Source organism: Oncorhynchus mykiss, chromosome 2 (genome assembly GCF_013265735.2).
Source record: "Oncorhynchus mykiss isolate Arlee chromosome 2, USDA_OmykA_1.1, whole genome shotgun sequence".
Classification (NCBI taxonomy): Eukaryota; Metazoa; Chordata; class Actinopteri; order Salmoniformes; family Salmonidae; genus Oncorhynchus; species Oncorhynchus mykiss.
The window spans coordinates 57,998,207-58,025,998 of record NC_048566.1 but is presented as its reverse complement, the minus strand read 5'-3'; the positions used below and the strand labels follow the sequence as shown (position 1 = coordinate 58,025,998).

The 27,792-nt window shown below is 44.8% G+C and overlaps 1 protein-coding gene across 2 annotated transcripts; it reads left to right on the top strand.

Annotated features, from left to right (window-relative positions):
* LOC110492572 (tyrosine-protein phosphatase non-receptor type 5) lies at positions 1–27,694 on the top strand. 2 transcript variants are annotated; one of them, XM_036951749.1, is made up of 14 exons: positions 1–345; positions 6,347–6,452; positions 7,963–8,248; positions 9,016–9,138; positions 9,873–9,965; positions 20,613–20,866; positions 21,115–21,307; positions 24,058–24,142; positions 24,274–24,353; positions 24,616–24,753; positions 24,862–24,972; positions 25,457–25,617; positions 26,233–26,346; positions 26,598–27,694. In XM_036951749.1, exons 3-14 carry the CDS (start codon positions 7,970–7,972, stop codon positions 26,689–26,691), a joined length of 1,725 nt encoding a protein of 574 aa, XP_036807644.1. In that variant the 5' UTR covers positions 1–345; positions 6,347–6,452; positions 7,963–7,969; the 3' UTR covers positions 26,692–27,694. The 2 variants fall into 2 exon arrangements, with proteins under 2 accessions (XP_036807644.1, XP_036807651.1); XM_036951756.1 differs by lacking the exon at positions 1–345 and adding an exon at positions 447–535.
* Positions 27,695–27,792: the final 98 nt, after the last annotated feature.

Here is a 27,792-nt window from a genome sequence, read left to right as displayed (position 1 = left end):
GTGTTATGATTCTTCCCTCCTCCCTACTCCCTCTCTCTATCCCTCCCTCTCCCTCGTTCTGGCTCTGTTGCCAAGGCTACCATATAGCCTCTTGCTGCATATACCTAGACGAGGCTGTCGCTTGTGGATCTTTCGCTCTCCTCCAGGAAACAAACAAAAGAAAACCCGTCACATACACTCTCTCTCTCACACACACACACACACATACACACACACACACACACACACACATACACACACACACACACACACTGATAAAGGAAACAAGTATTTTCAGATTGCGTTGTGTCAAAGGGTTGAGTTGAGAGGGAGGAAGGATGGTAATGTGAAGAGAAACACACCCAGGTAAGAAAGCTCTTCCAGACTGGACCATACGACTGGGTAATGCCTAGAGCTGCCACTACTCTCTCTCTCTCTCTCTCTCTCTCTCTCTCTCTCTCTCTCTCCCTCTCTCTCTCTCTTCCTCCTCTTTGCGAGACAACATGGAGTGAATATCAATGTTTACAGCTGGCAGCTGCGCTACTGACCGTAAAAGGTAGGGAGGGAGTCATGTTGTGTGCGAGTGTGTTTTCCTTCAACACTTATGCTTTGTTGCCTTCCAATCTAAGCATTGAATCTAGTACTGGTTTCATTGTATAATCTAGTGTGTTTGTCTCAGTAACTGTATTGTTTGGGTAAGTGCATATCTTTTCCTAAACGAAAATATGCGAGTTACTGTAGAGAGATGCAACAGCTCCCATCCCCGTGGGAATCATTACGGATGTTTTCATGCAGCGCTCTCTCTGTGCAGTTTGATCTCTCTGGCTCACTGTAGCGCTGTACGTGATATGAATGGTGTTTTGTCTCAGTATGAACGACTACCAAAGAATGAAAATATTCTGTATACTTTGTAGTTAGATGTAGGCCTAATGTGGATGCAATCTTTCCTCATTGAGGAAGTGAGAGGTTGTAGATAAGGATGCTTTATTTTCTGAGATGGCAGTGTTGATTATCTCCGCAGTGTTGATTATCTCCGCAGTGTTGATTATTATATTTTGTTAACCAACTAACCATCCTTGGAGGAATTCATTTTATGTTTATTTATTGATCAATTTTTTTACCGCACTGTTGTTGAATGGAATCCAGTGTGTGTGTGTCTGTGTGCGTGTGTGTGTGCGTGTGCGTGAAGGATTTAAGCTGCTGAGGGAGGCATGTCTCTGTCTCTCATGACCATGTCTCCTGTTACTGTCCTATCATCACTTTCAGTAAGAGCTTCCTGCTCCTGCCTGTCATGTGAGCATTAACACAACACTGTCCGATACCTCCCGACCTCTAACCCCCTCACCCACTGTCTCAGCTGGAAGAAAACACCAAAGTGATAGGCAATTTCCTCATTTTCTATTTTATTTTCTCAGAAATTCCTTTCAAATATAGTTTTGTTCTTCTCTTGCATGCCATCTGCTGTTTTCACTAGTTCAGATCTTGGCACCTCCGCCCCCAGAATTAAATTGAGTTAGCTAGCTGGTGCACATAAGATTTGGTTCCGGGTGGTGCAATTATCCTTCTCCTAAACTCAATTTTACCTTTAGTTCTGACCTTGCACGCCGTAGTGTCTTTTAAAAAGAACAGGTGCAAAACTTTCCCAAGTGTGTGAGAGGCTTAGTTCATCTGGTCCTTGGAGAGCTCTTGGGCCTGTACTCACAAGGCGTCTCATGCCTTATTCATACTAGTGCCAACCGGAACCATACTCAGCTGGTTTGGATATTTTCTTTTCACAGTGTCCTTTCCAGCACGGTTCCAGCATCTATGGTGGATGCATAACCAGGCATGCCTAGTACAGCTCAGCTTGGCTCGGTTTGGACCTGTAGTGCGAATCAGGCATCAGAGTACGAGTGCTGAACTAGCATCAGGCCCCCCCCCCCCCCTGGCCATATCATCTTATTCACTATGATTGTAAAAGGGCAAAACTGATCTTAGATCAGCACTCATACTCTGTGCCGATTTGTGAATACAGGCCCCTGGTCTTCTCTCCTGGGACAAGGACGGTGTGAAGTCTCATACGGTGACTGGTCTTTTATGCGAGAGGCTCACGGAGGGCTGTCTTTGATATCTATCTCTGTTTCTCATAATCACACGTTATTAGGCGTATTGTATTATGTGATAGACAAGACCAGGAAGCCCGCGCAGCACGCATTCTAAAACATTATTTTGATGAACGTACTGCGAAAACACATTAGTCCAGAAGCGTCGTTGGGGGGGTCATTTTCAACCATCTGAATTGTGATCGCAGAACGCTTAGCCGTAATGGCCGTCACTTTCCGCTGGTTTTTTTTATCCTACTCAACGCCAAATTATCTCCACTCTAATTTGTTTGTTTGTTCCAGTGTTTTCGGGCTCAGAATGCATTAACTGAGAGATGATCAACTGTTTATCGAGCCCACTAACCTGCCATATTCTAAAAGATGGTCAGACCTTCCGTCGCTGTCCTCCGACGCTGTCGGTCTATTTTATAGAAGGATCTCAATCGGGAAAGTTTGATTCCCCCCCCCCCCCCCCCCCCCCCCAAAAAAAGAGCCCATTCAAAAGTTACCTGGGTGCTTCACGACTGAGGGTCTTTTACCTGCTTACCGAAACCAAACGGCAAGAGGAACATGTCCCACTTATCGCCAGGAATCGCACAGCATATCCTTGGCCTTGTAGAGTAGATACCCAGTGCAGTTGCTACACATGGCTTGCTTACTGGGGTGTGGACTACTGATGGTAGCCTGGGTCTCTTGCCAAATAGAGAAACAAGAAACATTGTTTGAAGCAGCAACCATTATGTTACCAGGCTATACTGGGGCTCTTGTGCTTAGTGCTACATACTCTACTTTCTGATCAACACAATGTACTGTAGTCTTGAACTGGGATGAATGACTGAGCGAGTGCTGCCTTCAGGACCAAAAGAGGAGGGTGGTCTCACTGTTAGGACCAACATTAACACCGAACAGAAATATCAACGCAACATGCAGTCATTTCAAAGACTTTAATGAGCTACAGTTCATATAAGGAAATCAGTACATTTAAATACATTCATTAGACCCTAATCTATGTATTTCACATGACTGGGAAAACAGATATGCATCTGTTGGTTACAGATAGCTTAAAAAAAAGTAGGGGCCTGGATCAGAAATCCAGTCAGTATCTGGTGTGACCACCATTTGCCTCATGCAGCACGACACATCTCCTTCACATAGAGTTGATCAGGCTGTTGATGGTGGCCTGTGGAATATTGTCCCACTCCTCTTCAATGGCTGTGAGAAGTTGCTGGATATTGGCGGGAACTGGAACACGCTGTCGAAAACACGTTGATCCAGAGCATCCCCAACATGCTCAATGGGGGACATGTCTGGTGAGTATGCAGTCCATAGAATAAGTGAGATATGTTCAGCTTCCAGGAATTGTGTACAGATCCTTGCAACATGGGGCAGTGCGTTATCACGCTGAAACATGAGGTTATGGCAGCGGATGAACGGCACGACAATAGGCCTCAGGAACCGTCACGGTATCTCTGTGCATTCATATTGCCATTGATTAAAATGCAATTGTGTTCGTTGTCCGTAGCTTATGCCTGCCCATACCATAACCCCACAGCCACCATGGGGCACTCTGTTCACAACATTGACATCAGTCTGTCATCTTCCCGGTACAGTTGAAACCGGGATTTATCCGTGAAGAGCACAACTTTTCCAGTATGCCAGAGGTCATTGAAGGTGAGCATTTGCCCACTGAAGTCAGTTACAACACCAAACAGCAGTCAGGTCAAGACCCTGGTGAGGACGACGAGCACACAGATGAGCTTCCCTGAGACGGTTTCTGACAGTTTGTGCAGAAATTATTCGGTTTCATAAGCTGGCCAGGTGGCTGGTTTCAGACGATCCCGCAGGTGAAGAAGACGGATGTGGAGGTCCTGGGCTGGCATGGTTACACGTGGTCTGCGGTTGTGAGGCCGGTTGGACTTACTGCCAAATTCTCTAAAAAGACGTTGGACATGGGTTATGGTAGAGAAATTAACATTCAATTCTCTGATAACAGCTCTGGTGGACATTCCTGCAGTCAGCATGCCAATTGCAAGCTCCCTCAAAACATGAGACATCTGTGGCATGGTGTTTTGTGACAAAACTGCACATTTTAGAGTGGCCTTTTATTGTCCCCAACTCAAGGTGCACCTGTGTAATGATCATGCTGTTTAATCGTCTTCTTGATATGCCACACCTTATCAGGTGGATGGATTATCTTGGCAAAGGATAAATGCTCACTAACAGAAATGTAATCAAATTTGTGCACAGAAATTGAGAGAAAAACTTTATCTGAGATATTTTATTTCAGCTCATGAAACATGGGACCGATAATTTACATGTTGCGTTTATATTTTTGTGCAGTATACATACTATTGTCTCAGTGGCACACCATATACTGTACCTCGCGCTAAGCTTTTATACGGGTGTGTGTGTGTGCTGTATGCTCGTCATTACCATGGTTACTGAAACTCCAGCTTTACAGTGTTAGCGCTTCAAACAACCTTCACACAAAATAGTGCTGCTAGTCTCCTATTCATCCATCCACTCGTCTGTCCATCCACTCGTCTGTCCATCCACTCGTCTGCCCATCCACTCATCTGTCCTTCCATCGACTCGTCCGTCCATCCACTCGTCCGTCCATCCACTCGTCTGTCCATCCACTCGTCTGTCCATCCACTCATCTGTTCATCCACTCGTCTGTCCATCCACTCATCAGCCCATCCACTCATCTGTCCCATCTACTCGTCTGTCCTTCCACTCGTCTGTCCATCCACTCGTCTGTCCCCATCCACTCGTCTGTCCATCCACTCGTCTGTCCTTCCACTCACCTGTCCATCCACTCGTCTGTCCATCCACTGATCTGCCCATCCACTGATCTGTCCATCCACTGATCTGTCCATCCACTGATCTGTCCTTCCACTCGTCTGTCCTTCCACCCATCTGTCCATCCACTGATCTGTCCATCCACTGATCTGCCCATCCACTGATCTGTCCTTCCACTCGTCTGTCCTTCCACCCATCTGTCCATCCACTGATCTGTCCATCCACTGATCTGTCCATCCACTGATCTGCCCATCCACTGATCTGTCCTTCCACTCGTCTGTCCTTCCACCCATCTGTCCATCCACTGATCTGTCCATCCACTGATCTGCCCATCCACTGATCTGTCCTTCCACTCGTCTGTCCTTCCACCCATCTGTCCATCCACTGATCTGCCCATCCACTGATCTGTCCTTCCACTCGTCTGTCCTTCCACCCATCTGTCCATCCACTGATCTGTCCATCGACTCGTCTGTCCATCCACTCGTCCGTCCATCCACTCGTCTGTCCCTCCACTCGTTTATCCTTCCACTCGTCCGTCCATCCACTCGTCCGTCCTTCCACTCGTCCGTCCATCCACTAGTCTGTCCATCCACTCTTCTGTCCATCCACTCGTCCGTCCTTCCACTCGTCCGTCCATCCACTCGTCCGTCCTTCCACTCGTCCGTCCATCCACTCGTCTGTCCATCCACTCGTCTGTCCATCCACTCATTCATACGTCCTTCTGCTCATCCATCCATCCATTGAGAGACCTTTGTGAACTTAAACCATCACTTTCGATACAAAACCCTCAATGCTGCAACACGTGTGTGTGTGTGTGTGTGTGTGTGTGTGTGTGTGTGGTGTGTACGTACGTTGCCATGGCTACTGGCCAGCCCGACTGGCGTCATCACTTCAAACCCACCTTCGCATCGAGCGGAGAGAGAAAAGGACTGAAAGCAGCATCCCTCTGTTCAACACTCGCGCTCACACACACACACACGGTGTGGTCTCATATTCCACTGAGTTCACCACATTCATTCAGCAGTGCAGTAGAGGAGGAGGGAAAGGAGAAGAGGAATAAAGAGAGCTAAACTGAAGCACGCGGAGCCTACAGATTGGGCTGGGCCTGTCTGACTGTTTGATAGTCGGTCGGACTGTTTTGCTATGTCTGACTGTTTTCATGTGTCTAACTCTTTTGTCTGTGACTGACTGACTGGGTCTGGGCCTGGTTGGCGTGGTGAATGAGAGAACGAGAGAGAGATTTAGTTTAGTGGTTCACAGTTCACCTTCCATCTCCATCCTCCTCTAATCACATCCCAGCTGGTGACTGGCTAGAATGATACTCTGGTACATCTAAAGCTTACACTGGATTACTAATATCCTCTTCAAAAGGACCACTTTATTTTACTGCCTGTTATATATTTGTGCGGATGGTTTTTGGATTCGACTCATACACAGATTCGAAATATCTGTGTAACTGAGTAAAACCTTTTCTCTTCTTCCAGGACTGATTCATACAGCATGGCCAACAACTGGTGGTTGCCACAGGATACAGAATTTGACTTGATCATGTGATCTGTCCTCCTTCCTGTACCCTTAGACCTTCCAGAGGTAAGTCACCTGACCTCCTCAGACTTCCTCTTTAGCTGGATGGACTCGGGCGATTCAATAAAACAGCTGAAAAGTAAACAATTAAAGAGAACATGTTAAACAGCAGAATGGTTGAATTCGTGTCGGTAAGTATCTGAAGTGAAATAGGTTACAACTGGAAATCGACCTGGATTGAGACATTCTCGAACCTGGTTTAATGCTACTGTACATGTGAGAATCTTAGTTTTGACGAGGAATCTTTTGTTCGACAGAAGAACAGAACGTACCGTACGGAGAGGTCCTATTGAATCGCGAGTTCTAATTTGTCATTCTGTGGCACCCTAGACATCCAGTCAGAGAGGACACTGTGTGAAGACAGCATGGCTCTGACTACCAACGTTGCTCCATATGATAGGGAATATTGTTGTTTAGAGCGTTGATATAAAGCTCTGCGAGGGGTGTAAATGTGCCACAGACACACACAGCACAAACCACACACAGGCACATACTCACACACACACACATATGGAGGGTTGGCTGACACGTGTGTGTGTGTGTGTGTGTGTGTGTGTGTGTGTGTGTGTGTGTGTGTCAGACAATCAGGCGAATGAGCGGCACCCTTACTAATGGGGAAAGACAGATGAGTGGTACAGAAAAGGACTCTGAATAGACTGCTGATTGAAAGAAGGAAATAGATGAATAGTGTACATGTGTGTGTGTTTATGTGTTGTCAGTGGATGATTATGCCTGGGAAGGATGAGAGGCACTCTGTTGCCATGAAGATGGATGGAGCTGTAAACTCCTCCCCTGATTCATCCCTCCCTCTGCAATAGAGCTCACACACACACACACACAAACGCACACACACACACATGCACACACACACACACGAACACAATCCCAGTAAGACAAGAGGATTCAGAGATGCAAGCCACTCACACCTGAATAGGCCAGCAGAATAGACCGACACACACACACACACCAAGCACTTCAGGCTTAATGCGAGTAAAACACACACACCAAGCACTTCAGGCTTAATGCGAGTAACTCACAAACACCACATTATTGAACTGCAACAGGCTCATTTCCTGGATGGAGGTTTCGCCGAGAGGATTCATCTGCATTTGTGCAGATCATGGCACCCATCACATTACTGTATTGTTGACCTACCTGCTCCCCTCCTGTATTGTTGACCTACCTGCTCCCCTCCTGTATTGTTGACCTACCTGTCTCCCCTCCTGTATTGTTGACCTACCTGCTCCCCTCCTGTATTGTTGACCTACCTGCTCCCCTCCTGTATTGTTGACCTACCTGCTCCCCTCCTGTATTGTTGACCTACCTGCTCCCCTCCTGTATTGTTGACCTACCTGCTCCCCTCCTGTATTGTTGACCTACCTGCTCCCCTCCTGTATTGTTGACCTACCTGTCTCTCCTCCTGTATTGTTGACCTGCCTGTCTCCCCTCCTGTATTGTTGACCTGCCTGTCTCCCCTCCTGTATTGTTGACCTACCCGCTCCCCTCCTTGTCTCAGGGGCATCATGACCAGACGACTGAGCAGCTCGACTCGTTCCCAGACGGAGGACTCCGTCTTCCTAAAGCCAGACGAAGACCCCATATGGCTGGATGACCCTCCAACGACAGACGGCGACCCCTCTCAACCAGGAGATGGCCCCCCAGGCCTTGATGAACCCCCAGGACCAGGGACAGGTCCCCCAGGGCCCCAGAGACACCCAAAGGAACTGTGGAGGGACAAGTTTTACACCATCGTCATGGGGATGCACTGGTGTGCCGTGTTCTGCACAATTTCCCAAATCACGGTGGGTCAGCTGAGATGCTCCCGACATTACTAACAACAGGGCACTAGGATGTTGTAGAAAAATGGTTCATAAATGCAAATATACGTGCAGTGCAACCACAGTTCGAAAAGGCCTAGCTGTGAAAGTAGCTGTTCTTGTCAGAAACAAAAAAAATACTATTCAACTTCATCGGGGTGGCAGGTAGCCTAGTGGTTAGAGCGTTGGGCCAGTAACTGAAAGGTTGGTGGATCGAATTCCCGAGCTGACAAGGTAAAAACCTGTCGTTCTGAACAAGGCAGTTAACCCACTGTTCCCCGGTAGGCTGTTATTTTCAATAAGAATTTGTTCTTATCTGACTTGCCTAGTTAATTAAAGGTAATCTACTGGTTTGCTACGTGTAGGAGCAGATCAACGTTCCTTCTGATGCAATATTGCCTGTCTTGTTTCCTAAGTGAATGAACAAGAAAATATCCAGGCCTTTTTTGTAGGATACTGTCTGTTTATGATGTGTTCATGCTGGGAAAAAAGACAGGTGTGAAATTAGCACTTATGCAAAAGTCTAGGTGAATGAGGGCCTTATTATGATATACTGAAGTTCACCACTCTACATATTCGTTATGTTATTAAGACCTCGTGTGTGTCTGCTCCTTAAAATTGCACTTAGCCTACTTTGCTTGTAAATATCCCTTGCTATCTGTTGTTTGTAAGTATGTGATTTCATTTGTATGTATTGTGGTTGCTGCAAAATGGCCTCATTGAGAACAGTCTGAATCCAATCTTCCCCGCAGGGTTATTGGGCCTTCTTCCTGGTGGATGGTAATGGGCTTTTCTCAGCCTTCTACAAATCCCTGCAGCTCCTAGACTTCTACCTGGGCGTCCTCCTATCATTCAACCCTGTGTTTGGAGTGGACGTGAGTAATTGGACCCACCGGTATACTGACATTGCAACACAACACAAGCCTATAAGGTGGTGGCATGCAGAGGAAAGTTTGATAAAGACTTCAACTGAAGTTGACATTACACAAAGTGTTGTTTTTTGGGGGGACTTGCCAGTTCATAGTGTTTGGAGAGAAAAAAAATCCTGGCCAGATTACAAAGTTAGGACATAGCATTCACTCATTTCTACATGTAAAGCAGAGACCCTATGATTGATTGCAAACTCTAATGCTTGACCAGTGGAGGCTGCTGAGGGGAGGATGGCTCACAATAATGGCTGGAATGGGGCAAATGGAATGGCATCAAACACATGGCAACCATGTGTTCAATGTATTTGATAACATTCCACCTACTCTGCTCCAGCTGTCACCACAAGCCCGTCCTACCAAATGAAGGTGCCGCGAACCTGCCCCGGGCAACATATTGCTCTCTGGTGTTTTTCTGGCTTCGGTGACTTTGTGTTGTGTACATGTCCGTTACTGACGTGCTGCTTACTGTATTCATATAATTTTAGTCTGGTTGAAGTCATGTGATTTGTTTTGTCTGATACTGATGTGTTGATGCTTCTGTCTTGGTCCAGGTCTCTCTTTGAAAAATAAAAAAATATATATATCCCAATGAGACTAAAGGTTAAATAAATAAAATATATGAAAATAAATGTTACCGGTATGCATGTCCCACATCCTCTCTCTGTGTGTCTGTTAAACAGTCCCTGTGCGTGATGGCGGAGGTGGAGAAAACCAATCACTACTGGGTCCTCCAGGCCACCGAAGGCATTGGCATGGCTATCATTGTCTTCATGGTAGGTACCTCTCACACACACCCTGATGAACGCTGCGGTGTGCTTTGCACAGAGCCGGGTGGCCCTGTACGCTAAAGCAAGTTGCGTAGGGTCCCGCAAATTACGCAAGGGCCCCGCCTCCCCCTCGTGTCAAAGCGGGTGTCAATGTTTACAACGCGGATGAGAGGGTGAAGCGTAACTATCCTTCTGGTCACGAAAGGAGAAGAAGAAGAAAAAACACCACGAGAGTGAATTGCGGGAACAGCGATCAGGTAAACTTGTGTTCTCTCCTCTCCAAGTTTGATGTCCGCAAATAACAGTAACGTTAAAGTTGATGTGCTAGGTTGCAGTGCATCTCTCTCTCTTGTCTGTCTGTCTCGCTAACCTAGCTAGGCACTGCATCTCTTGGTCTGTCTGTGTCTTGCTTGCTAGCCAGCCACTTCCAGGGCTTTGTTCTGTGACTTTGTGCCAGACGAAAGTGAGAGTGAAACACAACTATTTATTACGTTTGATAAACGCCGACAGGCAACGGTGTTTATGAAGTGCAGCTCGGAAAAGATACCCGCGTCGCGCGTGAACATGCGTTCATACCCTTTGCGCGGGCTCGAAATGAAACTCACGCTTTCCAACAGCAACCTCTGTGTGGGACCAGTCCAGACAATATATGGGTGTGATGGCACATCATTTTAAAACAAGACAATGATTATCTAGTCTCTCAGTCAAGGTTTAGTTACAACTCTGGACTAATGCAAGATGGAAAGCAATGAATTGATACTGACTATTGATTTATATATTGCATTTAAAATGTTGATTAGCTGGACATACTGGGCATGACGGATCTCTCAGTAAATAATAACCATCAAGTATTATGCCAAGCCATAGTATAAATAGTATTTTATATTTGAAAATGTATAAACGGAAATCTGGGGGAGCCAGTTTGAATGGGCCTGATGCAGCTGATAAAATTAATAACAGTAATGTTATCCATAATTTACAGGTGCTATGCTTATGTTTGTCAGTAGAGGAGATACTGGATCATCATCCAGTACAAGCACAAGCTCAGTTGATCCACATCCAGCCTCAGACAGTACTAACACAGACCCAATACAGCCAGCTTCAGCAAATACTAACACAGACCCAGTACTGGCAGCTTCAGCAAGTACTAACACAGACCCAATACAGCCATCTTCAGCAATTACTAACACAGACCCAGGTGAAGTACAGGCAGCCTCAGCCAGCACTAGCACAACCAGAGGTGTTCAGCCAGCATCAGATACAAGCAGCTCAGACCCGACTAGAACAGTTGCATCTCCACCAAATAACCCAGCAGATTGGCCCCCAGTCTCAACAGACTTTATGACGACTGAGTCAGTGCGCATTCAAACCAGGACTGGATTTTTTTCAATTTTTTTTACCCTAAACACAATTCTAGAAGAGGTTTCCATTAAGGCGTATTACAGAGACAGCTGTCAAATGGGGAAAAGATTACCAGGAGCTGGCTTTTTTGTTGTTGTTGTTGCTGTAAGCTCTTTTCTACCAAAGACTACAACATAATAAAGGAAGGCGTGAATGACTGGTCAATATTCTGAAACACCATGAGTGTAGTCCTGAACACACAGATAATATGATTAAGTGGAGAGAACTTGATCTGCGCCTAAGACGGAGACAGACTCTCGACCAGATACAAATGACAATTTTGGAGGCTGAAAGAAAGAGATGGTGGGATGTCCTTACACATTTAATAAGTATAACCCAGTCTCTGGCTGAAAGAAGCCTAGCATTCAGGGGTTCATCAGACAAAACTCTTCCAACCAGGTAATGGAAACTTCCTAAAATAGGTTGAATTACTGGGCAAAATTTGACCCCGTTATGGAAAATCATCTCAGCAAAATGAAAGATGGCGAGACGCATGCTCATTACCCTGGGAAGCGCACACAGAATGAGCTGATACAGATTGTGAGTGACACGATTCTGGAAGCAATAGTGACTCAAGTAAGAGACTCCAAGTACTTCTCCATTATCTTGGACTGTACACCTGACATTAGTCGCCATGAGCAAATGTCCATTATTCTGAGAAGCGTGGCTTTTAAGGGAAAGCCAGAGATCAAGGAGCACTTCCTCGGCTTTGTGAACGTTGAGGTTACACTGTCATCGTAGATAAGCTGAACGAGCGGAAGATTCCATTTGAAGATGGCAGAGGGCAAGCTTATGATAATGGGGCCAACATGAAGGCCAAGCACCAAGGAGTACAAGCCAGACTGCAACAAAAAAATCCCAGAGCCGTGTTGGTCTCATGTGGAGCACATACTCTAAACCTTGTCATCGCAGATGCTGCCAAATCTTTAAAAGATGCAGTTGGGTTTTTGGGGGGCACACAAAGATGGGAGTGTTTTGATGAAACTCGTGAACATAACCGTGAAGTCAAGGTGGGACACAAGATGGGAGAGTAGGCTCCAAAGTGTTCATGCGATCAGGTATCAGGCTTCAACAATCCTGTGGCCAAAGTCGAGGCACAAGAACTTGCAGAGGGAGTTGGGTCCTACTGCTTCTTGATTTGCTGTGTCGTATGGCGTGAGATACATACAATGACAAACAAGGTGAACAACTCCTCCAATCCGCCTCAATGCAGTTGGATATCGCAGTGAATTTCATCTCAAATGCAAAGGCCTCCCTCACTACATACCGGGAAACTGGATTCTCTGAGGCCCAGACAACAGCCAAAAGCATTTGTGAAGAAATGGATGTGGAGGCTGTATTGAACGAGAAGAGACTGAGAAACAGCAAGAGGCATTTCAGCAATGAGGCTCCTGATGAACCAGTGACTGATGCATTGAAAAACCTTGAAGTCAACTACTTCAACATGGTGGCCGACTCTTTCAACCAGGTGAAAACCGAATATGGAGTGCTGCTGAACTTCAGCACTGCCTCTCAGATGTCCAGTGAATCTTTAAAGGCCCACTGCATGGAAGTTGAAAACACTTTATCCTTCAGAGATGACTGTGACATCGGTGGAATGGATCCGGCACACGAGATTCAGGATTGACCTGATCTGCCATCAGATAAGATGCCTTTTGACCTGCTTTCCTTTCTCTCTGTGAGAAAAAGCTGGAGGAACTCTTTCCTAACCTTTGGACGACCCTAAGAATTGCAGTCACCCTACCAGTAACAGTAGCATCGGCAGAGAGGAGCTTCTCAAAATGAAAGCTCATCAAAAGCTACCCGAGGTCTTCCGTGTCACAGGAACGTATGAGTGGTCTGGCCATCATGACCATAAATCATGATGTAGGGAAACACGTGTGCTATGATGACATCATTGATGATTTTGCCTCAAGAATGTGCAGGAGAGGAATTTTTTTGATGGTAAGATTTTAAGTCAAACATTGAAATGTTTACACACTTAGTAACACTTAAGATTGTGTGGCAAAGAAGTGCGTTTGTGTACATGACTGCTTAACTAACTATGTGACGTACTTTCTCATTTTCCTCCAGACAGTCCAGATAGACTGGTGCCCATGCTGATGCTGAAGATGCCCAGGCTGTAATTAATCACTCAGCTGTATAGGTTTTAACTTACTATTTTGAGATGGCAGGGTAGCCCAGTGGTTAGAGCGTTAGACTAGTAACAGGAAGGTTTCAAGTTCAAACCCCCGAGCTGACAAGGTACAAATCTGTCGTTCTGCCCCTGAACAGGCAGTTGTTCCTAGACCATCATTGAAAATAAGAATTTGTTCTTAACTGACTTGCCTGGTTAAATAAAGGTAAAATAAATAGCTGCACCCATTGCTTATCTTTACATTGTATAGCTAAAGCTAATTGTATAATATTGTGAGGACTGGACTAGTTACCAGGCAGCAGTGCCAAAGCTCAGTGTTATATTTCATTATTTTCTACAATTTCTCATTTATTTTATGTTAATATTCACTTATCTTACGATTATATAGAAACTGTTCTATTTAATAAATATTGTCTGTTTATACCTCATTCTGTTCTATAGGTCCACTTATTCTTAGACGACAGATGGAGCAAACTGTTTTAAAGGAGGGAGGATTGTAGTGGGCGCACTGGGGTTTCCGATTGTGACTGTGTAGCAACGACAAATGGTTGACATGGCTCACGGGGTCAAGTAGTAGGGCCCCTTAGCAGAATTTTTACTTAGGGCCTGAGGGAGGTCAGGACCGGCTCTGGCTTTTGCAAGTGTTCATTTTTACATTTACAGTTTGGTCATTTAGCAGATGCTCTTGTCCAGAGCGACCTACAGTCATTGCATTAAACTAAGGTTGGTTTCTAAAAGAAAACCAGGTCACAGCCAGTCAAACGTTTCTGTCACCGTTACTGAGAATGTTGTTGTAGTTAAGGATACATTGGTCTTCAAGGGATTTCGTATTTGTATCAAGATACCTTTTGATGTATCTTTGCCGAATTCTGGCAAATTCCAAGTACTTTTATTGTAATATTCACGGTAACTTACCACCAGCTTCCTATAAATTACTGTCATATCAGAGCAACGATACAGTACAATACTGTAAAATGTGCCTACTATACTGTAAGAGAGTAAATGCTACTGTAATCATAATATTGGTATTTTACAGTATTTTACTGTAATTACATGGGATTGGTGCAAGCAGGTTGGCTATTAGGTATTTTTATATTACAGAATGTTTATGAATATTTGGTGTTTTATATCACTTGCACTTCTAGAGGCCTAAACAAAGGCTTCCAAACCAAAAGGACTTGGCAAAGCACTCAACCAGTAAAGGTTTAAAGGTCCTGAACAGTCATTCTGAAAAGTACTTTTCCTCTCATGTCTAACTACCAGAAAGTTTGAAAAGACAGGCTGAGTGGGCGGGGAGCTTATATTCAGGAGCTCGCCTTGACTGACAGCTCTTTGAAACGCCAAGCAACTTGGATTCAGTGAGCGGCGTTGCAGTAAAATTATCTCAAGCTAATTGAGTGATACACAAAGCAACTCAAACAACATTGAAATTGCATCTATGATATCAAAAAAATGTTTTTATACAACTCCTGTTTGGCATGTCTCTTGTGATACGGTTCACAGCAGCACTTACGGATGTGTTGACTTGCCAACGGCGTCAGAGTTTTGAACGACCCCCCTTCCTTTGGTTCCATGCTGGCTGAAGACCTAGCTAGCCAGTAACTAGCTAACACCAGACGAGGATGAAAGGGGTAACATGTATCTTTGCCATAGATTAATAGTGTAAACTTTTAATTATATTTGCTGACACCTTACACTCACATTTTGGCACTAGTAGAGTAGCTATCTAGCTATATAAACCACGGTCCTCTGCAAAAACACCTTCTCCGATGTTGGTTACAAGGCGCTACTTATTTAAATTAGGTAAGAGAATATTGGTGTATGAAAGTTAAGGTGATGTCACCTTGTCCCTTAATAATGAATCAAAGTGTTTGACATGGGGGAGGGGACCAGTAACTTTCAGATCAAACTTGATCAATGTAGAAGCAACAGTCATTTTTCAAACTTTGGTCATCCTACTTTGACCTGGTTTCCTTCAAATATCATCGTATTTCATGACAACATGATTTTGACTGTTCGTGATCTTTAAGACTTGCTGCCACTGATCTGTCACGAATCATGATTCTCGAGTCAGTAGAAAGAGTAGTTAAAAAATAAGGAATCATTCGCTAACTGAACATCACCTATCATCACATCTACACGCTCTCCTCCTCTCACATTTTAACAACTGTTTGTGACCAGACCAGACTAAAAAAATCTCACCAAGCCAAACCTTCATACCATAACCGCTAACCGCTACACACAGCCCTTAATCGTTGTCACCGTATTAGCTAACATCATAGTCAACATAGCTACTATAACTAATAGGTTAGTAAACCCAAAACTCCAATCCATGTGTACAGCAAGCAGGTTAGCAGTTACACTGGCAATAAATGACTATAACCGAAAGCTTACATCGCTTTGGAAGAATTGGAGTGTTAACCAGCTAGCTAACATAAATGGCATTCCTCTCTGAGTCAGGTTGTTGATTCGGCTAAATTAGCTGCATTAGCTAAATGAAAGTGAAAGGGAAAAAATACAACTAAATATGGCTCTCTCTTTTTTAAGAAATGTATTTGTTCAAAACTCTATTTTATTTTTTCTCTCTGAGTCAACTACTCACTTCATTTTATGCACTGCAGTGCTAGCTAGCTGTAGCTTATCCTTTCAGTACTAGATTCATTCTCTGATCCTTTGATTGGTTGGACAACATGTCAGGTCATGCAGCAATGGCTCTGATAGGGTTGGAAGATGTCCTCCGGAAGTCGTCATAATTACTGTGTAAGTCTATAGAAGAGGGTGAGAACCACGAGCCCCCTAGGTTTTGTATTGAAGTCAATGTACTCAGAGGAGGACTGCTCTTTCTATGGCATAGACTGACCAGGTGAAAGCTATGATCCCTTATTGATATCAATTGAGACATGGATTGTTGTATGTGTGCCATTCAGAGGGTGAATGGGCAAGAAAAAGATTGAAGTGCCTTTGAACAGGGTATGGTAGTAGGTGCCAGGCGCACCAGAATTAAAGCTGTTCTGAGGGAAAAGGGGGTGCAACTCAATATTAGGAAGGTGTTCCTAATGTTTTGTACACTCAATTTATTTAGTATAGTTTTATCTAAAAATAATTTTAAAAATGAATGTTTCACAATTGACATTTTGCTGAAATTCACTGAGTTGAATGATCCTCCTTTGAGGAACCTCCACTGCTATACAGATCGTTCCTATCTTCACTTGCTATAACAAACAGCTGTTTAGGGGGCAGGGTTGTTATGGCTGAGCTCACTGCAAATTCAGTAATGGTCAGATCCTTATCCTCACTCGGATCAATGGCATGTAAGTACTTGGTACCATCAGGACCTACATGTATATCATCTTTCCCCTAACCGCCTGCTAATACTTTTCTCATATCAAAGTCAGTTGGCCAGGTCATGCTCTTAACCTCTTGGGCATTTTAAACCTTTTGCATTTATAATTTTCAAAGATAAGGATACAAATGGTTTAATTCGAAACAACACATTTTTACAAAAAAGCTTCTTTTGAAAATCTATATAAATCCGAATTCAACAACAGTTGGACTGATACTACAGCCTTCTTAGACTCAGTAACCCTGAAGCAACTATCAGCAGACAAAAAAAACGAACCACTAAAAATAGAAATCACCTCAAAAAGAAACATTAGACATTGTTAAAACGTGAGCGCGGAGAAAAGCACCAGGTATGGACAGCTGTCCCATAGATTTTTATTTGACATTCAGGGACAAAGTAGCGCCCCATTTACTCAAATGACTACACACACGTCACTCAATTCAGTGCTTCTGAATTCCATGTGTCAAACAGTTCTTTAAGTTATATTAAAACTAGGGAAACTAGAGAGAATACTAGAATATTATAGACCCATAAGTTGAATAGAATTACGACAAGAAAATAACAACAAAACTCATACGCAACAGAATGGCAAAAGTCTTACCAGACTTGATACACATGAATCAAACAGGGTTGATTTAAAAATAGAGACAAACAAACACAAGAACATGTTTCAGTATAATGTAATACGCTAAAAAACAAGATGTAGATTTATCAATAATGGCTGTTGATGCCGAAAAGGCTTTAGACCGTCTTGAATGGCCTTTTCTGAGAAAAAAATGTGAAAGCCTTCAATTTTCCAGCTTAAATAATACATGACATAACTTTCTGGAATTTTCCAAGCTGCTTAAAGGCACAGTCAACTTAGTGTATGTAAACTTCTGACCCACTGAAATTGTGAGACAATGAATTATAAGTGAAATAATCTGTCTGTTAACAATTGTTGGAAAAATGACTTGTGTCATGCACAAAGTAGAAGTCCTAACCGACTTGCCAAAACTACAGTTTGTTAACAAGACATTTTTGGAGTGGTTGAGAAACGAGTTTTAATGACTCCAACCTAAGTGTATGTAAACTTCCGACTTCAACTCTAAATATGTTTTTGTGTTGTTCTAAAAATTACTAAAACATCATAAACAAATAAACAACATACCTTTTCATTAACTGAACTGAGATGCTGTGATTGTTGGTTATCTGTTTACCGAAACTATAAAAAACAGATACCTTATTTACATAAGTATTCAGACCCTTTGCTATGGGACTCGAAATTGAGCTCAGGTGCATCCTGTTTGCATTGAACTTCCTTGATGTTTCTACAACTTTATTTGAGTCAACCTGTGGTAAATTCAATTTTGGAAAGGCACACATCTGTCTATATAAGGTCCCACAGTTGACAGTGCATGTCGGAGCAAAAACCAAGCTATGAGGTCGAAGGAATTGTCCGTAGATCTCCGAGACAGGATTGTGTCGAGGCACAGATCTGGGGAAGAGTACCAACAAATGTCTGCAGTATTGAAGGTCCCCAAGAACACAGTGGCCTCCATCATTCTAAAATGTAAGAAATTTGGAACAACCCAAGACTCTTCCTAGAGCTGGCCGCCCAGCCAAACTAAGCAATCGGGGGAGATGGGCCTTGATCAGGGAGGTGGACAAGAACCCAATGGTCACTCGGAGCTCTAGAGTTCCTCTGCGGAGATGGGAGAACCATCCAGAAGGACAACCATCTCTGCAACACTCCACCAATCAGGCCTTTATGGTAGAGTGGTCAGACTGTAGCCACTCATCAGTAAAAGGCACATGACAGCCCGCATGGAGTTTGCCAAAAGGCACCTAAAGGAATCTCAGACCATGAGAAACAAGATTCTCTGGTCTGATGAAACCACGATTGAACTCTTTGGCCTGAAAGCCAAGTGTCACTTCTGGAGGAAACCTGGCACCATCCCTACGTTGAAGCATGGTGGTGGCAACATCATGCTGTGGAGATGTTTTTCAGTGGCAGGGACTAGGAGACTAGTCAGGATCGAGGAAAAGATGTAAAGTACAGAGAGATCCTTGATGGAAACATGCTCCAGAGCACTCAGGCCCTCAGACTGGGGCAAAGGTCCACCTTCCAACAGGAAAACAACCCTAAGCACACGGCCAAGACAACACAGGAGTGGCTTTATGGACAAGTCTCAATGTCCTTGAGTGGCCCAGCCAGAGCCCGGACTTGAATCAGATCTAACATCTCTGGAGAGACCTGAAAATAGCTATGCAGCGACACACCCATCCAACCCTTACAGAGCTTGGGAGGATTTGCAGAGAAGAATGGGAGAAACTCCCCAAACACAGGTGTGCCCAGCTTACCCAAGAGGACTCAAGGCGGTTATTGCTGCCAAATGTGCTTCAACAAAGGACTGAGTAAAGGGTCTGAATACTTATGTAAATGTGACATTTCAGTTTTTATTTTGAATACATTTGCAAATATATATTTTTTTTAAAAACAACGGTTTTTGCTTTGTCATTATGGGATATTGTATGTAAATTGATGGGGGGGAGAAGGAAAAAGTCAAAGGGTCTCTATACTTTCCGAATGCACTGTTACATAGCTCAGAGAATCTGGCCCCAGTTTCAATCTCTATTGTTTTCCTCTCTGCCTTGGTCTGCGCTTGTGTCCACCTACTTCCTTGCATTTTGTGAACTTCATTCTGACGTTGCAGTACATGGTTGTCCGTCCAGTGCACGGCGGCGTAATTGGCTCTTTTCACCCCCGATTTGTTGCAACCTGTGGGTGCTTGACCTGGATCTGTGTTGTTGAACAGATGACAAGATGGTGGTGAAATTCCAAGTAGGCCAAATGAGTTAAAGGCATGACACGAACAAAAAAACGTCTCTAATAAACGTTTCTGGTAGAATGACATTGAAAATCAACACGGGGCCTGAAAAGCCTGGCAATAAAGTCAACTTATAGCTATGATATATTATCGATGTGCACTTAGTTGTAAGTTGGAGAAAATGCTAGACAAGATGATGAATGCTTTTGCAGAGGAGACACAAGCAACTCTGTAATCATAAACACGCACGTACCATGTTCATCCTGACAAAGTAACTTCTTGGTCTGTTCTTGCTGCAATGGCAATTCCTCTGGGAAAGGTTGCTGTGTCTTGTCGCTCGACTGTCCACTGATGAGCTCATTTATCATAGAACTTTGTGTTCATAGTATGCTGTCTTTCCCAAACGTCTATGGCAGTGGCCATACTTGTGGGCCAAGTCCTGGGTTTGAGATCATCTGCCTTGCGCTTTGACATGATGGCGACACTAAATCTGTTCTTACAGCCAATCGTCAATAAATAAGACGGGATGTAGAATTACTGATATAAAGGCTTGTGGATCTGTGCCAAAGTCAAAGATGGTGGATAAATGAAGATGTCTTACTCAGGCCGTTTACTCTTGAAAAAAAGGATCACAGTTCCAGTTTACTTAATAAAGGGTGGCTCTCCCATGTCCCCCTATGTCAATTAGTTAATAGACCAATAGGTTCTAAACCTTTCTGCCAGTAACAGATCGTTTTCAGTGGTCCCCTCCCCATTCAGATGACTCCTAGACAGTCTAGGAAAATTCTTGCTTGAGAAATTGCTCTTTGCTTAACAGCTATATTTGTTTTTTATCCCGACCATTTTAATTTAAAACAATCACAGTAAGGTACTTAATTGTTACCCAGAAATGATTTGATATTGAGACAAACGACGGCATTGGACACAGTTCTGAAATGTGCGTTTTGATGCTGCGTCTCCAGATCATCCGCACTGTGTGTAAGTTGGAGTACGGTGATGCGTGGTGGTCAGCGGCGACGGTGGCTGACCATGGGGACAGACGTCAGTCGGTGAGTCGCCAGCCTTCCTTCACCCTGTCGGAGTGGACAGACGCCCAGGAGGACCTGATGGACCTGGAAGCTGAACCCCAGACCCCCATCTTTGACCTGGGCCTGGACACCAGGACAGAGGGGGACATCACCACCCTCTCTGTAACACCTGTGGGCCTGCAGGAGAGGTCAGTGGGGGGGGTGGAAGTGTGGTGGAGAGGTGTTCTAGGGGGAATGTCTGTGTGTGTGTGTATGCGTTCATGCCTTTTTCTCGCGTGTGGGGGTTGTTGTGCTTCTGCGTGTGCGTGCGCACAATTATGGCACAACGTTCTTCTTGTATGTGTCTGTACGTTTGTTCTTCTTGTATGTGTCGGTGCCGTCCTGTGTGTGTGGATGCGTGCGTGTCTGTGTGTGTGTGTGTGTGTGTGTGTGTTAGGAGAGGCTCCAACGTGTCTCTGACCCTGGACATGTGTTCTCCTGGCTGTACGGAGCCCTATGGCTACGGAGCCCAGCTCTCCCCCAGAGACCAGACTGCCAAGGAGTACCTGAGGGAGGGAACAAACACTCTCACCCCTAGCCAGCTCCACACACGCGCTATAGACGACCAGGCCCTACAGGCTGAGTTCTATGTGAGTAAAACACACACGCCAAGGAGCGCTGTACATCCAGAGGCTACTCGAAACAGTTGGTGGGTGAGATGTGGACACAGTGAAATGCATTAGCATACCCAGCTCCATAGAGGATACGTTACATGTTTAGGCTGAGATTCTCTCTGTCTCTCTCTCTCTGTCTCTCTCTCTGTCTCTCTCTCTGTCTCTCTCTCTGTCTCTCTCTGTCTCTCTCGGTCTCTCTCTCAGACCAAGGTACTGTGGGTCTACACACACAATTGCATGAAGCAGGACTGTTGTACACAATCCCACTCAAGGTAGAGGGGACAATAAAGTCAGTAAAGTAGAGGTGCACACTCACAATTAGTACACGGTAAATCAAGGACAGTTGAAATGTCAGAGTAATTTTGTTGTTGTTGAATTGACTCTCCTGGAGTTATCATAACCCTCAACCGAGTGATACGCTCCCTGGAGTTAGTAATGATAACTGGAGTTGATTGGGAGTTAGAACTATGGAGTAGCCACAGATGTGGGAGGGAGCGTCATTGTCATATTTCCCAGCATGCTCTGTTGCAGGTAGATTATTAGAATTGTTTGTTTCAATATCTCTGTTTTTGCATGTTTGATTTTATGCTACACAATATGTAACATACATTTTCCTAAACAAATCTGATCTGTAAGTGGTTGGATTTATTGCAATTTACTGAGAAGGCAGTTGGAGTTTAGATAATCTAGGTAGTCTCTAACAAAAGTACTGTCTTCCCTGACATGCAGAGTCATGGCTGATGTAGGACATCCTTCTTCTTAAATGGATACCAATCGAGATTGGATGTCACATTCTAAGCCTCCATAATATGGCACATTAAGAAATATGTGAATGAGACTTTACATCCTCCACCTCAAATGGCACCGTTTAAACACCAAAATATTGCTGAGTTTGAGTCCGTAGGAGTTGAATGAACTCTTGCGATTATGTTGTGAGTAAACATTACTCTAAATAATTTACTCTAGAATACTGAACAACACTGCAGAGAGTTATTTTCAGTTAATCCTGTCCTGAGTTAAATGCAAAGTTAAATATCAACACTAAATTGATCATACACAACTCTGAAAAAACAACCTTCTTTCCAGAGTATGTTTTACTCTTTTTAGAGCGGGACCAAATGTTATCTGTGGCAGAGTTACATTTTCTTCAATTAGAGTGAATTTACTTTTGTGTATAATCTAAACTCATCAAAAAAAGAAATGTCCTCTCACTGTCAACTGCGTTTATTTTCAGCAAACTTAATATTTGTATGAACATAACAAGATTCAATAACTGAGACATAAACTGAACAAGTTCCACAGACACGTGACTTACAGAAATTGAATAATGTGTCCCTGAACAAAGGAAGGGGGTCAAAATCAAAAATAACAGTCAGTATCTGGTGTGGCCACCAGCTGCATTAAGTACTGCAGTGCATCTCCTACTCATGGACTGCACCAGATGTGCCAGTTATTGCTGTGAGATGTTACCCCCACTTTTCCACCAAGGCACTTGCAAATTCCCTGACATTTCTGGGGGGAATGGCCCTAGCCCTCAACCTCCGATCCAACAGGTCCCAGATGTGCGCAATGAGATTGAGAACCTGGCTCTTCACTGGCCATGGCAGAACACTGACATTCCTGTGTTGTAGGAAATCACGCACAGAACGAGCAGTTTGGCAGGTGGCATTATCATGGTGGAGGGTCATGTCAGGATGAGCCTGCAGGAAGGGTACCACATGAGGGAGGAGGATGTCTTCCCTGTAATGCACAGCATTGAGATTGCCTGCAATGACAACAAGCTCAGTCTGATGATACTGTGACACACCGCCCCAGACCATGACGGACACTCTACCTCCAAATCGATCCCACTCCAGAGCACAGGCCTCGGTGTAACGCTCATTCCTTCGACGATAAACGAGAATCCGACCATCACCCCTGGTGAGACAAAACCGTGACTCTTCAGTGAAGAGCACTTTTTGCCAGTCCTGTCTGGTCCAGCGATGGTGGGTTTGTGCCCGTAGGCGACGCTGTTGCCAGGGATGTCTGGTGAGGACCTGCCTTACAACAGGCCTACAAGCCCTCAGTCCAGCCTCTCTCAGCGTATTGCGGACAGTCTGAGCACTGATGGAGAGATTGTGCGTTCCTGGTGTAACTCGGGCAGTTGTTGTTGCCATCCTGTACCTGTCCCGCAGGTGTGATGTTCGGATGTACCGATCCTGTGCAGGTGTTGTTACACATGGTCTGCCCTGTAGCGCTGTCTTGGGCGTCTCACAGTACGGACATTGCCATTTATTGCCCTGGCCACATCTGTAGTCCTCATGCCTACTTGCATGAGTTTTTCAGAGTCAGTAGAAAGGCCTCTTTTAGTGTCCTAAGTTTTCATAACTGTGACCTTAATTGTCCACAGTCTCTGTAAGCTGTTAGTGTCTTAACGACCGTTCCAGAGGTGCATGTTCATTAATTATGTATGGTTCATTGAACAAGAATGGGAAACAGTGTTTAAACCCTTTACAATGAAGATCTGTGAAGTTATTTAGGATTTTTAGGAATTATCTTTGAAAGACACGGTCCTGAAAAAGGGATGTTTCTTTTTTTTTGTTGCTGAGATTATTCGTTTACAACACACACAATTAGTGACACTCACACAATCATGCCCATTGCACACACAATTCAGTAGGGTCCTCACTTCCTCTAAACAGCCATACATCGCTAAGCCACATCCATTGTTCTGTTGCCATTGACAGGAAACTCCCATGAACTTTGTGGACCCAAAGGAGTATAACTACCCGGGCCTGGTGAGGAAGAACCGCTACAAGACCATCCTCCCCAGTGAGTAGAGGCACTACAAACGGCAGCCATTTTGAATCCGTCTCTGAACCTCTGTCACAAATTGGTATGTAGAGTAGAGGTGAGCGACAACGCTGGACACACACCTTGTAACGGGATCCGTTGTTTTCCAGACGCACACAGCCGAGTGATACTCCGGACAGCAGATGAAGATGAGTTCCTCAGTACCTACATCAACGCTAACTACCTACAGGTACGTCTTTGTCTGCCTACTGCTCCCTCTCAGCTACTTCCTGTACAAGCAGTGCCAGCCCAGCCAATAAGAAACATACGGCAAGTGGCTGCTTCGGGCCCAGCGGCCGCTAGGGCAAAAACACTAGCATGGGTAAAACCCTAACGTGTTTGTTTTTGGGGGCAAGAGGCTTGGGTTGGCCCTGTGTACAAGTTGTTCCCATCAAGGGTCCTGTGAGACCTTCTACGTGCTCTCACTTGAACTACTGTGTTGCCTTCCTCAGGGTTATGGGGGTGAGGAGCGGGCGTACATCGCTACCCAGGGTCCTACAGTGAACACAGTGGGAGACTTCTGGAGGATGGTGTGGCAGGAGCGCTGTCCCATCATCGTCATGATCACGAACCTAGAGGAGAAGAATGAGGTGAGGAGGGAGAAGAGGGATGGATAGGGGAGGATGGTGTGGTAGGAGCCCACTCTTCCCAGTAAATGTCCAATGTGAAACCCTGGCTATGTGTTGCCGCCTTACCAGAAATGTGCAGAGTACTGGCCTGAGGACTCTGTGACCCACGAGGGCATCGAGATCAAGGTTGTCACGGTAACCCAGGAGGACGACTACAGCCTGAGGGTCTTCACTCTGAAGGTGAGACTGATAGCAGACAGACACATACAGTATACAACCTGTACATCACTGCCATGGACATGTATAAATGATTATGTAAAATGACAATGAGAAAAAGCAGTTTGAGTTATTACATTGACCCTTTTGGATTATGGACTCACTTCTCATCCACTAAGCACTGGCCTCTGAATGAAGAGAGATAGAAAAGCTGCCACAAGTACAGCTGTTGGCTAATAATATGCTTATGAAATCACACAATGAAAAACAACACCATTTGTAAAAAAAAATATATATATATTTTAAAAAGTCACTCTGCGTTCCTGTCACAGTCTGGCTCTGCAATCGTTGTTGTCGTAGCAACTAACACCTAGGTAACAGTTTGCATGTACATGCAGAGGATGAGGCTGAAAAAATGTCTCTGTGTCTCTGTTTGTCTCTGCGTGTGCCCATGCATGTGTGTGCCTATGCATGTGCATGTATGTGTTAATGTGTGCGCGTGTGTCAGTTTGATGGAGAGGAGCGCAGCCTCAGGCAGTACTGGTACACCTCCTGGCCTGACCAGAAGACCCCAGACAAAGCCCCGCCCCTCCTGGAGCTGGTAGAGGAAGTGGAGCAGGCCAGAGCGGAAGCTCCGCCCACCAGCGGCCCTGTCATCGTCCACTGCAGGTAGAGTTGGAGGGTTAGTCTGTACCATAGAGGTAGAATTAGGGCTCTAGATGGATATAACCCATTCTAGCATGGACATTGCCATTGAGGGATTCCACCATTTCAAAGTAGTCAACTGGGTGGGGATTCCTATGGGTTGGGAGCGAACAGACAATGTTCAGAGCATTGCCTTCTTCTTCAAATAGGGTTGCCTATGGTTTGTAAATGATTTAATGCCATATCCGCCATCTAGTGGCCACAATAAATGAATGACACACAAGATTTGGTTCAGGACTTCAGCACTGCAGGTGGCTGTAAATCACCAATATTAGCTTTACGCTTTTAATAAACACGAGAAGAAGAAAATGGACTGCTTTGAAGTGGAGATAGCACGGACAGAGCCATTGTGGCTGTCACAGACGCCATAATGGCACAGATACAGAGATGAGTCCTCTTTCAATCTCTGGTCAGTACCATAAATGGGGCGGGTGTCTCAGTGGAATCTTTGGAAGGTCTATGCCCCTAAAGACGGACGACTTGGCAGCACTGCAGCTCTCATGGCTTTCGGTGCATTAGTAGTTAGTCAAGTCAGAAATACAGGTGTACTACATTCATGGTTCCTCTTCCTTCCTGCAGTGCTGGGATAGGTCGGACAGGCTGTTTCATCGCCACCTCCATCCTGTGTAAACAGCTGAGGAGTGAGGGCGTGGTCGACATCCTGAGGACCACCTGCCAGCTCCGCCTCGACAGGTGAGTCTCCAGTCTGTTTTGGGCTCTTGCTTCACACCTGTCTGTCTTCGTCTTTTTCCTGACACCGGTCTGTTCTTTCTCTCCTATCTGACCCCTGTGTGTGTGTGTGTGTGTGTGTGTGTGTGTGTGTGTGTGTGTGTGTGTGTGTGTGTGTGTGTGTGTGTGTGTGTGTGTGTGTGTGTGTGTGTGTGTGTGTGTGTGTGTGTGTGTGTGTGTGTGTGTGTGTGTGTGTGTGTGTGTGTGTGTGGCAGAGGCGGGATGATCCAGACGGGTGAGCAGTACCAGTTTGTTCACCACGTCCTCAGCCTCTACGAGAAGCAGCTGTCCCACATTGTAGAGGAGTAGAGACACACCACTGTACTGTACCTACTGTACAATGTACCTACTGTACCTACTGTATTGTACACTGTACTGTACACTGTACCTACTGTACTGTACACTGTACCTACTGTATTGTACAATGTACCTACTGTACACTGTACCTACTGTATTGTACACTGTGCCTACTGTATTGTACAATGTACCTACTGTACTGTACACTGTACTGTACACTGTACCTACTGTACTGTACACGGTGCCTACTGTACTGTGCACTGTACCTACAGTACCTACTGTACTGTACACTGTACATACTCTATTGTACATTGTACCTACTCTATTGTACACTGTACCTACTGTACCTACTGTACTGTACCTACTGTACTGTACCTACTGTATTGTACACTGATAGCTACTGTACACGGTACCTACAGTACTGTACACGGTACCTACTGTACTGTACACGGTACCTACAGTACTGTACACGGTACCTACTGTACTGTACACCCATCTCAATGTCACCCTTTAGCACACACAACCACAAAAACAATAACAGACTATGTCAGCCTCATCCAGCCCCCTTCCATTTCAGAGGCCCACGTACGAGAAGCCCAATCCTGACGTAAATTCCTTAATTCGGCAAGAATTTGACTGATTTGATTTGCAGACCATGCTCTAAGAGTAGCAATGACTACATGTCTGTCTGGCCCCACTTCTAACGCAGACATTTGTTGTCACACTTGGCAGAGGTCTGTCCAGTAGGATATTTGATAAGATATGTCCCGTCAAGTGCCATGTTAGATTATTCAGACTTCTCCAGATAAGAGAAAGTCCAGCCTATATTCACGGTGTTGTAAAACAGTCTCACAGTGAGGGACCACCAGTTCGTCTGAAACGTAAACCGCCAACTAGCTTTTCTCTCCTGTTACAACAAAACCATCTCCATACGAGCAAAAGACGTAGAAAAATGTCAATGTTCAAAGTCTTGTGCTCACTTGGCCTCTTCAAATAAACACAGTACAGCAGGCCTTTCGAAACTCCTGGTGCTTCTCAGGAGCCACCTCATCTTCAGGTTTCATGGTGCTCCGTGTTCATTACCACTGACTGAGGCATGTGCCATAGATCTCT

Bases quoted from the DNA above. Each gene is read 5' to 3' on its own strand.
- LOC110492572 (XM_036951749.1), top strand. From the start codon at position 7,970: ATGACCAGACGACTGAGCAGCTCGACTCGTTCCCAGACGGAGGACTCC. The intron at 24,754-24,861 runs GTGAGGAGGGAG...CCGCCTTACCAG, and splicing joins ACCTAGAGGAGAAGAATGAG to AAATGTGCAGAGTACTGGCC. The intron at 26,347-26,597 runs GTGAGTCTCCAG...TGTGTGTGGCAG, and splicing joins TGCCAGCTCCGCCTCGACAG to AGGCGGGATGATCCAGACGG.